This window comes from Condylura cristata, unplaced genomic scaffold, assembly GCF_000260355.1.
Source record: "Condylura cristata isolate star-nosed mole 26May11 unplaced genomic scaffold, ConCri1.0 scaffold00016, whole genome shotgun sequence".
Taxonomy (NCBI): Eukaryota; Metazoa; Chordata; class Mammalia; order Eulipotyphla; family Talpidae; genus Condylura; species Condylura cristata.
The window spans coordinates 20,934,222-20,950,082 of NW_004567117.1; the positions used below are offsets into that span (position 1 = coordinate 20,934,222).

The 15,861-nt window shown below is 37.8% G+C and overlaps 1 protein-coding gene across 10 annotated transcripts in view; it reads left to right on the forward strand.

Moving 5' to 3' along the window:
- DTNA (dystrobrevin, alpha) overlaps positions 1 to 15,861 on the forward strand; it is a 298,087-nt gene that overhangs the window by 200,982 nt on the left and 81,244 nt on the right. For all 10 annotated transcript variants that reach the window (XM_012725854.1, XM_012725851.1, XM_004683835.2 and 7 more), the window contains one exon: positions 9,984 to 10,197. In XM_012725854.1, the coding sequence (XP_012581308.1) occupies positions 9,984 to 10,197 (214 nt within the window). The remainder of the gene's footprint in view (positions 1 to 9,983; positions 10,198 to 15,861) is intronic.

Consider the following 15,861-nt stretch of genomic DNA (forward strand, 5'->3'; position numbering starts at 1 on the left):
AAAAATGTGAAAATTTGTTTTCTTTTAATATCCACAAATTGTGCCTTCTGGTCCACCAAAAATATAATAATAATAATAATAATAATAATAATAATTTAACAACCTCTATTTAAAAGAGTTGTTGTAAGCCATCTCTTTTTCAAGCAGAGAGCCTCCATTTCTTCATCTTTTCTCCACAGGATCTATTTTTTTAATCAGCTTCTCCCATTACCATTCACTTTGCACCTATTATGCTCGCCCATGTGCCTGTGCGAACACCTTCCCTCCTATAATAAAAGAATGAGTGTCTCTAAAAATTAAAGGACAGCAATTGGTATTTAACTCTCTGAAAGGAATGAGATAGAATGCAGGACACAAATAATATCCTTAATGCTCTTTTCTAATCGATAGCCTGCTCTTTAGTTTCCAGGTTTCCTAGTAACTTTTCACAAAACAAATTTCTATAGAGGAACTTGTAAGAGTATGAAATGGGAAGATCTCAGTCTTTATTTTAAACAAATAATTGGTTTCAACTAGAATATCATTTCCTCGGCTAGCATTGACATAGTTAATGGCCCAGATACCTTGTAATGTCAGCAAATCTTCTTTCAGAAATGACTTTGAAATCAATGAAACAGAGCTCTCAGTTCATGAGCAACAAAAGGCAACATGAGAAATAAATCAGAAATCTCTAATTCCTTCTGTTTAATTGTGAGAACAAAAATGAGGCCAGAAAATACTCCTCACACTCAGAGCTGACACTGTACATCTTTTAGTTCTTTGTACATCTTTTAACTGACATCTTTTAGTTGTTCTAGCTGAATTTTCTTTCTATCACTCTTATCAATGAGGACTTAATTAAAATTGTGTCTAAAAGGAAAGGAGAAGAATATATGTAATATATATTTGTAACTGGGCATTTAGAGTTTCTTAAATTTATCTTTTCTCAAATAAATGTATTTTAAAGTGTATCCTTTATCCAGATATAATTTAAAGTTAGAACATGTGCTTATGTCTTTAACATCTCTAAGCTTTCAGGATTTCTTGTGAAACAAAAATACAGTTACCTGTTTATGTGAAAGTTTTTCCATCACTAGGAAACTAACTCAAGTGTTATAGAGAAAATCCTGAACAAATTTTCTTCTATAAGTGAATGAATATGCCTAACTAGACAGATCTTCCACCAAATAATAAGTCTTTTGTTGCAGGATTAGCCTTTAGAGATACTTTTTAATGATAAATACAAAATACCCTGTATTTTCTCTTTATTTCTATTGTATTATTTTATTTCAGTGACATTGCCTTACAACACCACATGTGAGTCAGAGGTGTAGGTTCTCTTCAGATGCCACCCCCCAGCAACCCATAACCTCCACCACAGACCATTGTGGCGAGAAAATTCCTCTCCCTCCTTTTCTTCCCACTCTTCATCTGCCTTCTCTGGTAGCATCAATTCAACCATCATAGTTCCATAATCTGCTGTTTTAGCTTCCTCTGTTCCTTTGTCTTATTGCTTCTAGATTCCACACATGAGTGAAATCATCCAGTCCAGTATTTGGCTTCTTCCTTTCGATTATTCAGTTAGTGTAATCCCCTCCATCTAGGTTGTCAAAAGTGGCAAGATGTCATCTTTTCTTTTATATATATGAATAATATTCCATTGAGTATATAAATTGCACCTTCCAAATCCACTCATCTGTCCTTGATCACGTCAGTTGTTTCCATAACTTGACTATTGCAAACACTTCAGTGAACATAGGAGTGCATCCATCCCTTCAAATTAGTGTTTTTCCTTTCTTCAAGCTAATGTACCAGAATATTCCTCCTCTCTGCCTCAGTTTTAAATATGTGGATTTCAGACTTCCTTTGTCAGTTTTCTATTGTTGCATAACAAATTTCCACACTCTTAGATTAAAACAACACACGTTGATAATGTTGATTCTTCTGGGTCAGCTTAACTGGGTTTTCTGTGAAAACCCAGATAAAATGGGTCCAATGAAATGAACGTTGGAAAAATTCATTATTGTTGGAGGATCAAGGTCCTTATTCCATGCTGATAATCAGCTGGGGACTGGTCTGGTCCTACAGGCCACCTGTATTTCTTGCCACATGACCTTGTAGAGCAAGGATGTTTGCTTCTTCTTCCATTCCAGGCAGAGTATGTCTCTCTTATTTCCTCCCCCATGATTAGTCAGCAAAAACTCCGCTTTTAAAGAAAAGTTTAAGTTGGTCTTACTGGAGTGATATCCTCTTCTTAAAGTCTACTAATTTGGGGGTCTGAATTACATGTGCAAAATTCCTCAACATTATCTGGAATACTGGTTTGATTGAATAACTGGGAGACAATCAGCAATCATGGTGAGGGGGAGAAAGAGGAAAGGAAAGGGTATGAATCTTGGGATTCTGCCCACTATACTAACCAAGAAATAGACTTGTCTGTTTTCCTTATAACCTATAACCTTAGATGAGAAATAAAGTTTAAGGTCAAAAGTCAGGAAAGAGAGGGTTCTCCCTGATGGCACAATGGGTTAAAGCACTACACTATGAAGCTCTCCGAAGCCACAGCAGCACAAGTTCGATCCCCGGTCAGGGAGCTGACTATGGCATGGCACAACTCTTCTGACCTTCCCACTGCTCCCCTCAGCAGTGTATTTCAGTGAATCTGCCTGTTCTGTTCCTCACTCTACCTCTGATGAATCCTCTCACCCACCACAACTCTGGCCTGTACCCCAATTCTGTAAGCATAAATAAATAAATCTTTAAAAAAAAAAAAAAGTCAGGAAAGAGGAATAGATCCCTAAAAACAGATGGCTAGGAAAGAGGACTTTCTCCAGTCAGAGTGAGAAGGAAGACCAAGAACTTTCACAGAGAAATAAGTGGCAGATGACAAAACCCTCAGAGCATAATTATCTTTGTTTGTATTGTCCCAAATGTTTTTGTGCAGATTCTCATTCCTGATGTTGAATCATTCTAGACACTTGTTTAGAATAAAGAAAAGTGCATGTGTTAGAATACAACGTTCCCAAAAATTCCCTGTGGGTAAGCTGGTGGTGGCATTAGAACATAAACAAACCCATTAAAAATGCCTGAGGAATTTAACAATGGAAAAACTGCTCCTCTCTGCGCATCCTGGACCTATGGCAAAATTATTTCTCCTTAACCAGAGCAAATTTTTGGTAGAGCAAAACTTTGATTTTAAAATCCTGATGCTAGTAATACGGATTTAAAAATGTTTCTTCTCTTTAATTGTCTTTAATTTTTAGATCATGAATTCAGTATTTTGTTCTGTTAGTATATTTATTTTTAGAGAATACTGGAAGCTTTGTCTGCACAGGCTACTGTTTCTGTGCAACCTATGAACTAAGTCAACACCTGTAATCTTGTTTTTATCATCTGGACATAACATCCATCAGCTTCCTTCAGTCTCTTGCTCCAGCATTGCACCAGGAAGCTGTGTCCACTAAAATCTTCATTCCCACACTTTAGGAGAGTACATCATCTTTAAGTGCCCCAGTCAGTTGGGAAAGAGTGATATACAGAAGAATTCCTTTCAAGCTTTGCCAACACTATCTAACGGGTGCAACTGTAAGATTCAATGAACTTCCCTTAGTGTCTGCCAAGATGTGCTCCTGGCAGCCTTCCAGCTCAGCCCAGCACCAGTCTGCAGAGCCATGCAAGGATACCCGGTGGTGCTCTCCACAGCCTAACTCCCAGATCTTGAGGATCTGGAGAACATTGAAAGAAAACATAAGACAGTCAGGAAGACAATTTTGGGAGAACTGCTTCTCCCATATAACCATACCTACAGGAAACTCATTTGCAAGACCACCTTGATTTACTCCTCCTAGATGTTTAGTTAACATTTTCCTGTTGTTGTTAGTACCAGGTACTCACACATTTACTCAACAAATATGGACTGAAAGTTATTCCTTGTCAAGTCTTATACTAGACCATGGAGGCATGGGGGAGGGAACATGTAGGGTACTACACTTAGTGTACAAATTTTGTATTCAAACAATGCCAAGTTTGGAATCTGAATAATGTTTCCTATTCATTCTCAAGCGTCTGATATTTTGAATATCAAATATATATATATGTGTGCGTGTATGTGTGTGTATATATACAGATAGATAGAGAGATATCTATCTATCTATATATATATAAGATTTTACCTAACCTATCAGTCCTGAGTAAATTTTCATTTTCAGAAGGAAAAAAGTTGTGAGATGATTATAATATTTGACACACCTTTTAAACTTTTTATTTCTACTTTATTTCCACTTTAAGTTATATTATTTCCTTCCTTTTAGTGGCTTTGGGTTTAGTTTGAAAGGATAGATTATTTCTTGATTTGGGCCTATACTACTATGTACTTTCCTCTTCCTACTGTTTTTGTTGCATCCCATAAATGCTGCTAGCTTGTACCTTCACTTCGACTTGTTTCCAGGTGTTTTTTTATTTCCCCTTTTTCTTTCTTCATTAGCCAGTTGACAGTCACAGCATGTCTCCAAGGAGTTGAACTTTATTTTCAGTTGCTTTAGAAGTTGTTTTCTAGTTTGATATCATGAGCAGAAAAGATATGTGATATAATTCCAATTTTTGTCAACTCATTAACATTTCTTTTGTGACCCAATATGTTATCTCTGCTGAAGAATGTTCCATATGCACTTCATAATAATGTATGGTATGGTTGGGTTTTTTGGGGGGAAAGAGGGAGGTGAGGGGGAAAGATACAGTGTCCTGTAAAAGTCTATTAAACACATCTGGTCTAATTCCTCATTAAATAATGTTGTTTCTTAGTGTGATCCGAATCTGAACTAAAAACGTCATTACTGTCCTACAGTCTCCCAGGGATTAATAACATCAACCCAGGCATTAAAAGTAAACAAATCTGAAATTTTGAGAAAGCTTTAGTAAAGAACAATTATCCTTACAACAGACAGAGTGGAGCAAATAGTTAAAATAATGAAGGGGTTTGTTCTCATTCATCAGAATAGGACAGTAAATTTTAATGCCTATTTTCTCTCAAAAAAATACAAATAAAATATATAATGTTGATTTATAATTGATTTATAATTGATGGTTTTCTTTGTAAATTTCCTTTCCCTCACACTACCTGTCAGATAAAAAAAAAAAGTAAGAAAGGTGAATATGATTGCTTTTGTACAAATGAAGAGGCCCATTATCTTTGATGCCCGGAGGAAAATAAATGAAAGAGTATTTCTGCAAGCTCATTGCACTTGTTTGCTAAATCTCTCTATTGGCTCACTACCTGTGAGTGAGTTCTGTGTGGTAAGGGGACTGCCTGTCCACAATAATTCAAGCTCCCAGAATAGAGTTGACCCATAATAAGGGCCAAGTAAATCATTGTGTAGTGTTCTCTAGTGTGGAAAAATAAGAATGTAGCTGGCTAGTGGCTTAGAGTAATGTGTCTAAAGAGCACCTGGACTTATTCCTGACATTCACTAGGAAATGCATTTCTCTCCCCACCCCCTCACACTGCACTTCTGGCTGCTGACCCACATGTGACACTCCTAAAAAGGATTTTTACTTAAAGTCTTCTTGGCATTTAAAATATTGAGCAAAACTTTCCTTTTGAGAGCTGATATAGGAAAAAGACACTGTTTGTAGGTGTTCATCTTTTAGTGCCAAGGACTGTCAAATTCTTTTGGATAACTAAGAATGAATCCCTATAATTAACCTTCCTACAAGCCAACAATCATTTTTAGTCAACTCTGTGAACAAATACAATCTAGCTAATCAGAAATATCATCTTAATCTAGTTCTCAAACTCTGCAGAGTATGGTTACAATGAAAAATTCATGTGGGCATATTGCACTGAAGGTCAGGAAGTTTATGTCTAGGGAGAGGAGAATTGGGTAGGTTTTCAAGAAAAACAACCCGTCTCCTCTCCTATGGGATTTGATGAGTAGCCAACAGCAAAACTTTCTCTTTCTGCACTTATTTGCATGTCTAGAGATGACAAAATTTCAGATACATTACCAACACTTTAAGCACGGGTGGCCAGGATGAGAATGGATTAAATGTGTGCCTATATGGATGCACACAGGTACATACACCACACAGTCTGTATCAGAGTACTTGACATTCCCAATGTCATATGGACAGGTTTTGTTAAATTTCCAGCCTGAATACATTCCCTTTTCTCCTAATTAAGAAAACACATCACATTCCACTGAGTGACCTTATAAACCTTGAACCCCTCTAAAACAACATGCATAAACATAGCTGTATAAGTCACTCTTAAACTGCATAAACTATTCAGTTACTAGCTTGCAACACAACCCACAATGTACTAGAACATATTAGGCACCTTGATGCCACAGGACTGAGAATTACTGTCTTCAGCTGTGCTTCTCACACTTTAATGTGAATGCAAGCCCCTCCCTGGTGGCACAACAGGTTAAAGCACAGCATTGCAAGCCAGCCACAGTAGCTTCAGTGAGAGTTCGATCCCCAGCCCCAGAAGTGACTCACATGGCACAGCAGACCTCTCCTATTTTGCCTGCTGCTCCTCTCAGCAGTGTACTTCCATCATTCTGCCTGTTCTGCTCCCCACTCTGTCTCTGGTGAATCCTCTCACCACCCCTGCACCTCTGGCCTGCACCAGGCTCTGTATACATAAATAAATAAATCTTTAAAAATATATATGAATACAAACTCCCTTGGGAAATTGTTAAGATGCAGATTCTGAATCTCTTGGTCTGGGCTGAGAGCCTAAGGATCTGCATTTCTAATAGCTAAGTGCATGGCTCTTTCAGGTGTTGCTGGTCCTGGGCCAACAGAACCTACATTAGTGGGCCGGGCTGTTGTATGACTTCAGTGATGTTGATTTTCAGCCACAGCTGAGAACACTGATCCAAAATGAGCACCATGAAGTCCCAGTGATTTTTTCTGGAGCTTGCCCAGCTGCAAGCACTCTGAAGACCTTGTAACGGTTTATAATCAGTGGTTATCACAATCACCTGGAAATCTTCCTCAAACCCCTGTTCCCACCCTCCTTAATTTTGGGATCCATGAATGGTAGAATTGGGTTTAGGAATTTTAGATTTTTCAAGTGCTTGAGAAAAAAAGACATCATGCCTGGATACAGTGTCTATGATGTAGGTCAAAGAAGCGTGGTCTAGATGAAATAATGAAATGGACTAAATTCAAAGCTGTCTGTTGATAGTCTGACTTTTTTGTACCCTCCATCCTGCATTTAATATGATTTTATTACTTTTCAAAGTTTATGGCATTAGTCATTTCTATAGGTTTAATTTTTTTCCACTTTTTCTAGGGACAGTTGGGTATAAGTCATTTGTAACTATGAACATAAAAGTCCATATCCTAAAATAGTGTTGGACCCAGTCATACTCAAAAATGCTCAAACAGATAAGAAATGTCATTGAGAACAGCCAAGTCTTCTCTGTGCAAACACCCCCGACCCAAGCCTGACCTCACCTTTCTCAGTCTCACATAGACTGGATTTAAGACACACTATTAAAGCTTGGTTTACTTCCACTTATTTATAAAAACAAGCCATGAGACATTCATAATTAATGTACAAAGCTAATATTAATACTGCTTTTAAGAATCTATAAAGTATACCTTTAAGAATATTTTGTTCTTGATATGGTTATTGTTAACAAGTAATTGCATTATGCAAAATGTTGTTTTACCTACTATATTAATGCAAAATTAAGCAATTATTTAAATGAGGAAATTCCACTTCCTATTGCCTGTGCCTGATAGCAGGTGTGCTCTCTGATGGACAGTTAAAGCATCAGAACTATTTAGTAAAATGTGCACAGTGCCATCTCGTGGCATGTCATCATCATTGCACAATTTCAATGTCCTCATTTCCTAAAATGATTTATTAACAGTAAGCAACAAATTTATACAACTGTCAGAACTTTAAAACAGACTTCATAAGAACTTCCTAATGACTCTAAACTTAGGATATTTCTTAATGTTCATTTAATTAAGAAAAGGACTGTGGTGCTTATCTTTCTCAAATAATAATTAATAGATATTGAATGCTTATAATGCACTAAACACTGTGTGAAGTACTTTGCATGGATTATCCCATTTGAGGCTCAAAATAAACTTGTAATGGAACCCTGGAGGAACGATTGTAGGCTCCTCTTTACAGATGAGAAAAATTGAAACTAAAGGATGTTAAGTGACTTGCCCAAGGTCATACAGATAGAGAAATTTGACCAAAATCCAATGGACTGCATGAGAACCTGCAGTTTGATGCTATGGTCTGCTCCTACCCAGGCAGTTACCAATAAAATAATGTTTCCACGCAGTCTTTATGAAAAGGTCCTTCTGCCTCTGGTATCCAGGCACTACATATGGTAAAACCAGGTCAAACTCTAACTCAGAATTTATGACAATGAAATTGAATAAGTCTGCCTTTGTGGCTAGAGATGTGATTTGTGCATCTTTTACATCAGCCATCTAATATATTTATATCTTATAAAAACAAGCTGTGAGACATTCATAATTAATGTACAAAGCTAATATTAAGAATCTATAAAGTATACCTTTAAGAATATTTTGTTCTTGACATGGTTATCGTTAGCAAGTAATTGCATTATGCAAAATGTTGTTTTACCTACTATATTAATGCAATATATGTTCCAAATTATAAGTTGATTAGTTCACTGAAATTGGAGGTCTGAGAAAAACTTGGGTTTGGATTCATAGCTCTTGCACATGAATTATGGCACAGCATGACTACAGATCGGAACGCGTTTGATTATTTTAACACTGGTACCTCTCAATTATTGAGCAACTATGTGCCACGCCTTCCTGTCTACACTTTTACATACGTTTTTTCTTCTATCCTTGCTGGCTGCCGCAGGGTGGTATTAGTTTCCTCAGTTCTAAAGAGGAAAAAAAAAAAAAAATTACAGAAGTGAAAAAACTTGCCCACAGTCTAGCCAGGAATGAAACCTCATCTTTGTGATTTCAAACCTGTATGTTTTCTACTCTGCCACTCCTGGAAAATGAGTGTGTACAGTGGGCATGATCATAGCTTTTTGTGTACTGCCACTCCCTGTGCTGAAATGCCTACTTGAGCTACAGCAATGGCTCCAGCTACCTCACATGCCTGCCTACCCACCTCCATTTATTTCTTCCCTTACAGTCAGAAGTGATACCTTTAAGCTGCATTTCTGATCATATCCCTCTCCTATTTAAAACTGTGTCTTCATGATGATTTTCAGTGATGCACATCTGAAACTTATATAATGTTACAATGCAATGTTATCTCAATAAAGAAAAAACATAATAATAAAATCATGTCTTCACATTCTCAGTGTAAATCCTTATCAAGGCTACAGTGTTCCTTTAGCCTCCCTTTCTTCTCCTGACCCTGCTATAAGCATTTCAAATCCCACTTTGTCCCTGGCACTCTGGATGCCATCATGTCTGATTACTTGTTTGTGTGATTCTGAATCATGTCTATATCTCACCAGACTGTTAGATCCCTAATGCATTAACCATATCTGTATCATTTGCCATTGAAACACTGGGTCCTAACACAGATCTTGCACATAATTAGGAAAACTAGTGCATTGAAGTAATTTGTAATTAGTATTGAAGTAATTTATAATTAGTATTTTATTTTCCCTTTATATTGAGGTTTTAAATACAGGATGAGACAAATAAACAACATATTTATTTTTAGTAACTTTCACATGATATATTTGGATTCCAAGATTAGGAATTCAACAGATGTTAATTTTGACCTTTAAATATAGTGTGAGAAGAGAGCAAGAGGTGAAGAATAAAATTTGGGAGTTGTTAGTAGAAAAACATACATGGACTGCCTATTTCTCAGGAGCTAAAACAGAAATACGTACTTCGTTGGAAATGACAAAATATTTTCAAACACAAAAGTAGATTGAAAAGTGAGCCGTGTACTTGATGAGAATAAGGAGAAGCTAGAAATACTCTGGCTAATGAGTTCATTCTGCTTTCCTTGTATGTAGTGCACCTGGTGGACATTTGGAACGTCATCGAAGCACTGCGGGAAAATGCTCTGAACAACCTGGACCCAAACATAGAGCTCAATGTGGCCCGCTTGGAAGCTGTACTTTCCACCATTTTTTACCAGCTCAACAAACGGATGCCAACCACTCATCAAATTCACGTGGAACAGTCCATCAGCCTCCTGCTTAACTTCCTGTTGGCCGCCTTTGATCCGTAAGCGCCTGTAGAATGCCTGTTGCTCTCCACAGGTCCTACCTGCCCTCCTCTGTTGCCCTTCTTGGTCTTGATTCCATATCATTTTCTGAAATCACCAACTGCCTCTTTTTTCTTGCTCAGATAGTTAAGCAATGCTCTTTATGTTTATCAGAACTTTTAATCTGAAAAAGACTAGACAGTAAGGCCACGGGGATTTGAGGACAGTTACATTTCATGTGCTGACCTTTATTTAACTCCCCCCACACTTCCTAGATTATGGATGCCTGACTATCTTGCATGATACTTTGTCCTGTGGCAGAATTTAATGAAGCAGAGTAGGAGGTTTTTAACTCTTCTTTACAGATTGTCTAAGGCAATGTTTCTGAAGTGTCATAACAAGACCCTAGAGCCAGCGGGGAAATTGAAAATAATGTCTTGACCAAGCTTTGAAAGTAGCCATGCTTTGTGTTAAATCGACTGGTCAATAATATGCTACAAAAAACAATGGGATGACCACAAGCCACGATGGAAACTCGCCTCATTATCTTATAATTTTGCCTCAGATATTCAGGGAATTCAGGCTAGCTGAGATCTTAAAGACTGCTCTTCCAAATGTCTCATTTTACAAATGAAGGACCTGAGGCATGAAGAGACTGTCACTTTTCCTGTGTCTCTCCACAAATTAGTGGCAGAGTCAGGACTTACGTATTCAGCTAAGGTTTCTTTTCTGAGGCATATGTGGGCAGCCCTGTGAAATGTAAAAACTCCTCTGCATTGCATTATCAGCCTGAAATTTCAAAAGGACTTTTGCTGATAGCCCCTAGTCTGGATGTAGTATTAATATCTCCACTTTCACTACTGGCTTGGAATATTAAAAAGGAAAATTGCTAACTTGACCTTTCAGCAATCACATTTTTAAGACTCTCAGAAGATTTTGCTTCATCTCATTGTCTGGCCCCTGATTGGGAACATTTAAGTCCAGCACTAAAGGTGATGTTAAAAAAGAAAGAAAGAAAGAAAGAGAAGACAGTATAGCAATTTAAACTCACAAAGAATAAAAATAAACGTGGTCATTATTGAAGGTGCACCACAATGTACAGACCCAGGCAGAGTTGGACCTTGCCAAGAAAATGGTCACCTGAAGTAAGAATCAGAGTCTTCTTCACTTGAATGTGTGTCTGGAAACCAGACTCACCTTCCCACAGCCATATTTTCCCAAGAACCCACCACTCCACCCTGCTCCCTCTACCTAAAACACCTGAGTCTCTGTTCTCCTATAGGCAAGCTCACCACAGACCATAGTCAAATTCTCTATTGCAAAATTTCTCTGTTCTTGTCCAAGTCAGTCTCTGAGGATATGTAGAACTCAGGTGACTCACAGAACGTTAGGAGATAGCACCTGAGCCCACTGATGTATGCCCCACCCCCCATTCTGTCACTAAGTAGGCGGTGCTGCTAGGTAAGATTTTTGTTCTCCTTGACTTTCTTCTAAAAATACTGTTTTCCTGGAAGCGAGTCACCCAGTGGGCTGTTGTCAGCCATTTCGAAGTAGATGCTTTTTACACCTTGATACCATCTCTTCTAGGGCCTCTCAGGAAATGGAATGGTAAACCCAGGAAGGGTGGAAAAGTTACCAGAGATGGGAGCAGAGGCCAAGCAAAAAAAAAGACTGTGACAAAATAACCTGTCTTAAGTCAGTCTTCTACTCTTGTCTCTGTCCTCCTGCTCACTCCAGGAATTGGCCAACCCCTTGCTTCACTTGCCTGAGGTGCTCTCCTTCAGAATCCACTCACAAATGAGTGGCAGCTTTATCTCTCACCTCTTGGCTATATCCCAGTTTTGTTTGTGGGGGGGCTGGAGGGGACCTCTCTTTAAAGTATTCTAAGAACTTTTATTATTACTATTTTTCCAGAAGTTGCACATAACAAAAGGAAAACACGGTAGATCATTACAAGATAAAAATCGCTCCTTTTTTTTTAACAGCTTTATTAAGATATAATTACTGTTACCTTAACAGTAATTCCTAAAACTCTATGCTATGTAGCCTTTGGGAGTGGTAGCATCACCCAGTGATAAACCATGAAGCCCTTTACCTCTCAAGGCCAAGTTGATCACTCCTGCCCAAGCCCTATAGAACAGGTTTCTGCTGATCTCTTTCAGGGCAAGTGACTTTCTCCCACAACTATCTTAAAGTGTGACCAGGCCTTATTCTTTGCATGTACAGCACCTGAGTCATGAATAAATCATGAATAAATCAGTGGAATAAATGATTAGGTGAAAGAATGAATGAAAATAAAAAGTTGGCTCTTCTTTATTCTTGTCACACTAATTTCTTTTCATTCTTTTCCTTTATCATCAACATATTAGTACAGTAGCAAAGTTCAAGTTTGTTCTGTCACCCAGTTTTTTTTTAAAGATTTATTTATTTATGCTTACAGAACTGGGGTACAGGCCAGAGGTGCAGGGGCAGAGAGAGGATTCACTGGAGACAGAGGATTCACTAGAGGTGCAGGGGCAGTGAGAGGATTCACTAGAGCAGAACAGTCTAATGTACTGAAATACACTGCTAAGGAGAGCAGCAGTAGGGTGAGGAGAGGTCTGCCACACCATGTGGGTCACTTCCCTGGCCGGGGATCGAACTCGTGCTGCAGTGGCTTCGGAGCACTTCATAATGCAGTGCTTTAAACTGTTGTGCCACCAGGAAGAGCCCTGTCACCCAGTTTTAGATCCACTATTTTCACTTATACGCCATAGGAAATGTGGGGAATCCTATTTCCACAAAACACCTCAATTGACTTCTCTTATTCTCTTCTTACTTCCTGAGAAACACTAACATCAATTTTAATGATGTTAGTGTTAGTTGACTTAACCTCATTTCAGTTTGTCAGTATTTTCCTTTATAGACAGTCCCTTATAAAGTAGATTATGTGTCTGTGGCCTTGTTTTTAGAAGATATATATTTAGGCATTCAAAATTCACAGTTGGGCAATAATAAATATTAAAGGAAGTAGTAGTTCTATCTGGGGCAGGACAAGCTACATTCTTAATTTCAATTTTCTAATATCAAGAGTAGTAATTATAATAATAGCAAAAGTCAAATCTGCTTTAGCTGTATTCCAAAACCTTACTGGTTTGGCATTGTATTATAATTTTCCAGGCTCACTAAGTGATGAAGCTGAGACACAAAGAGGTTAATTATTTGCAGATCATACAGCTTCATACCAGATGAGGTGAGTGGAGGTTGTAGGGGTTAGGGGTAGAAGAGCAGAAGGATTTCTGCTAACATTATGAGAAACATAGAGAGATGCCAGGGCCACATAAAGGATTCTGTTCTACCCATACCTTCTGTTTCATTTTTTTTTTTTTAATTATAAATAACGCAGGCTTACTCTTTTTATTACAGGATATTCTTATTATGTTCATATCCCTAACCTTTTCAGTTCATGGTATTTAGACATATTTGACAGAGTGTATGAGAAGGAAATATTTGGACTTAACAAGTTTTACATTATAGATTTAAGGTCAATTTGATGAAAGTCTCCAGAACTCCAAATTCATTCTATACTCATCTTACACAGAAAATCCAAAATCTTGGCATTTTCTTCTTTGACCACTCATACCTCACTGAGCCATTTAAGCCATATCCCCACTGCTGAGACACCACCCGACCTCACCCCACCCCGGCCCCAACAATATGAAAGGTAACACAGCTCTCTCTTTCACTCTCTCAGATGCATGGATATAAAATCCTGGCACTCTGCCAAAATCCTTCTGCCATTTGAATTTTAAAAATGGTTCTAATGTTTAATGTAAGATGCCGTGCAAAGTACACTGTCATTTCTCTGTGCCCCAGTGAAGCCTGTTGTTCCCATTTGAGTCTACATGACTGTGTGGGAGCAAAGGAAGAGAGAAGTCACAGAAAACCAGAGGTCCTTTCTTCTTCCTAGTATCTATATGATTAAAACTAGGTATTTTAAATAATATTTACCTGGCTTAGTGAGTAGATGTCCACAGACCATCCTCAAAACACTATAATCTTGTTCTGGTAGAAAATGCTTTATTCCAAGGTTTGTACAAGTTACAAAAATGGAATCCCTTTTCAAAAAGAATTCTCACAATTGTAGACAAACTGAACATCCATAATGTCACTCACTAATCTTGTTGTCTAACATACGCTTTGAGTGAGTAGCAGATGGAATTTCTTGGGGAATGAGGAGGCAGGTCAACAACACTGGCCTTCTCTTCTGGCCCAGAGCTATGAGAATGTTTTTCCCCAATTGTTCTGCTAACATTAGGAGAAGCCCAGAGAAATGCCAGGGTCATATAAGTGGTTTCTGTAGGTTCACATGTTAGTTTCACTATCTCCAAAGCAAGAATATCTATATATGTGATCACTTCTAAATCAAAGTATGACATGAACACACAACTTAGTATCAAAGGTCATGAAGTTAGCCTTTGTAATTTTTACCCAAACACTTAGTATTTCTCATTGTAAAAGGTGTGTCAAAGTTAAAGTTTCTTTGCATTTATACATTCATTAATTTAACTAAAATATGTTATGAGTGCACTAATATAGGCTAGGAATAAGACTTAGACAAGGTCCCTGCCCTTTGTTAAAAATAGTTACATTAAAATTAATTGGTTTTGACTCTTTCTTCCCAAAAGGTGATGAAAATATGAGGTAGGAGCCACATTTTTATATTCCTTGCCTCTGGGGATTAGCAGTAAATATCTGTTGAGAAACTAAATGTGTGATCCATATGAATCAAATAATCCCTAGATAAAGAAAAAGTGTTAGGGTAGAAGCATTTTCTGAAAGTAAAAGAAGGAAGCAACTTTCTCAGTTAATTAAGCCACCAATAGGTGTGAGGAAGCAAGTTGTGCTTTAACATAAATGCAATCAAATGTGTTTGCAAACTGTTAGTAAAGAAAGAGATTCTGGCTTTTAGTATTCTTAAATAGATAATAATTCATCCAGTCTATTCAAGAAAGCATCGTCAGAATTCAAACCTCACTTTTTGAGGACTTGAAGTTTATCTTGGTATACTGTAACCTTCAATCTAGAACCTCTCCTAGCAATTTAGAGAAAATCTGCATCCTGTTTGGGTTCAGTGAGCCTCTCAGATCTATCAGTGTCTATTGCTGTTTTTCTTTCTGATCAAAGATAGGATTTCTCCACACCTGCATCAGCACTACTTGTTTGTAAATTTATATATACTATATAAGTGTGTATATGTGTATGTGTATGTATGCATACACAGACATAGAGAGAGAAGTCACTCTCTGGTGAGAATGGTAGTTCATTGTGGTTTTGATTAAAATAAAAAAGTAGGCCCTCCCTGGTGGCCCTACAGGTTCAAACACAGCACTAAGAAGCTAAAGCCACTTCAGCATGAGTTCAATCCCTGCCCCCGAGGTGATCCACTAGGTGTGGCAGACCTCTCCTGACCTGCCTGCTGCTCCCCTCAGCAGTGTATTTTATCAATCTGCCGGTTCTGCTCTCCACTCCGTCTCTGGTGAATCCTCTCACCACCCCTGAACCTCTGGCCTGTATCCCAGTTCTGTATGCATAAATAAATCTTTAAGAAATAAAAATAAAATTAAAAATAAAAAAAAATTCAAAAGTTCACACACCCCAAGTTATATGTTCAGAAAAACCTTAAAAAAGAATATCAACATGTT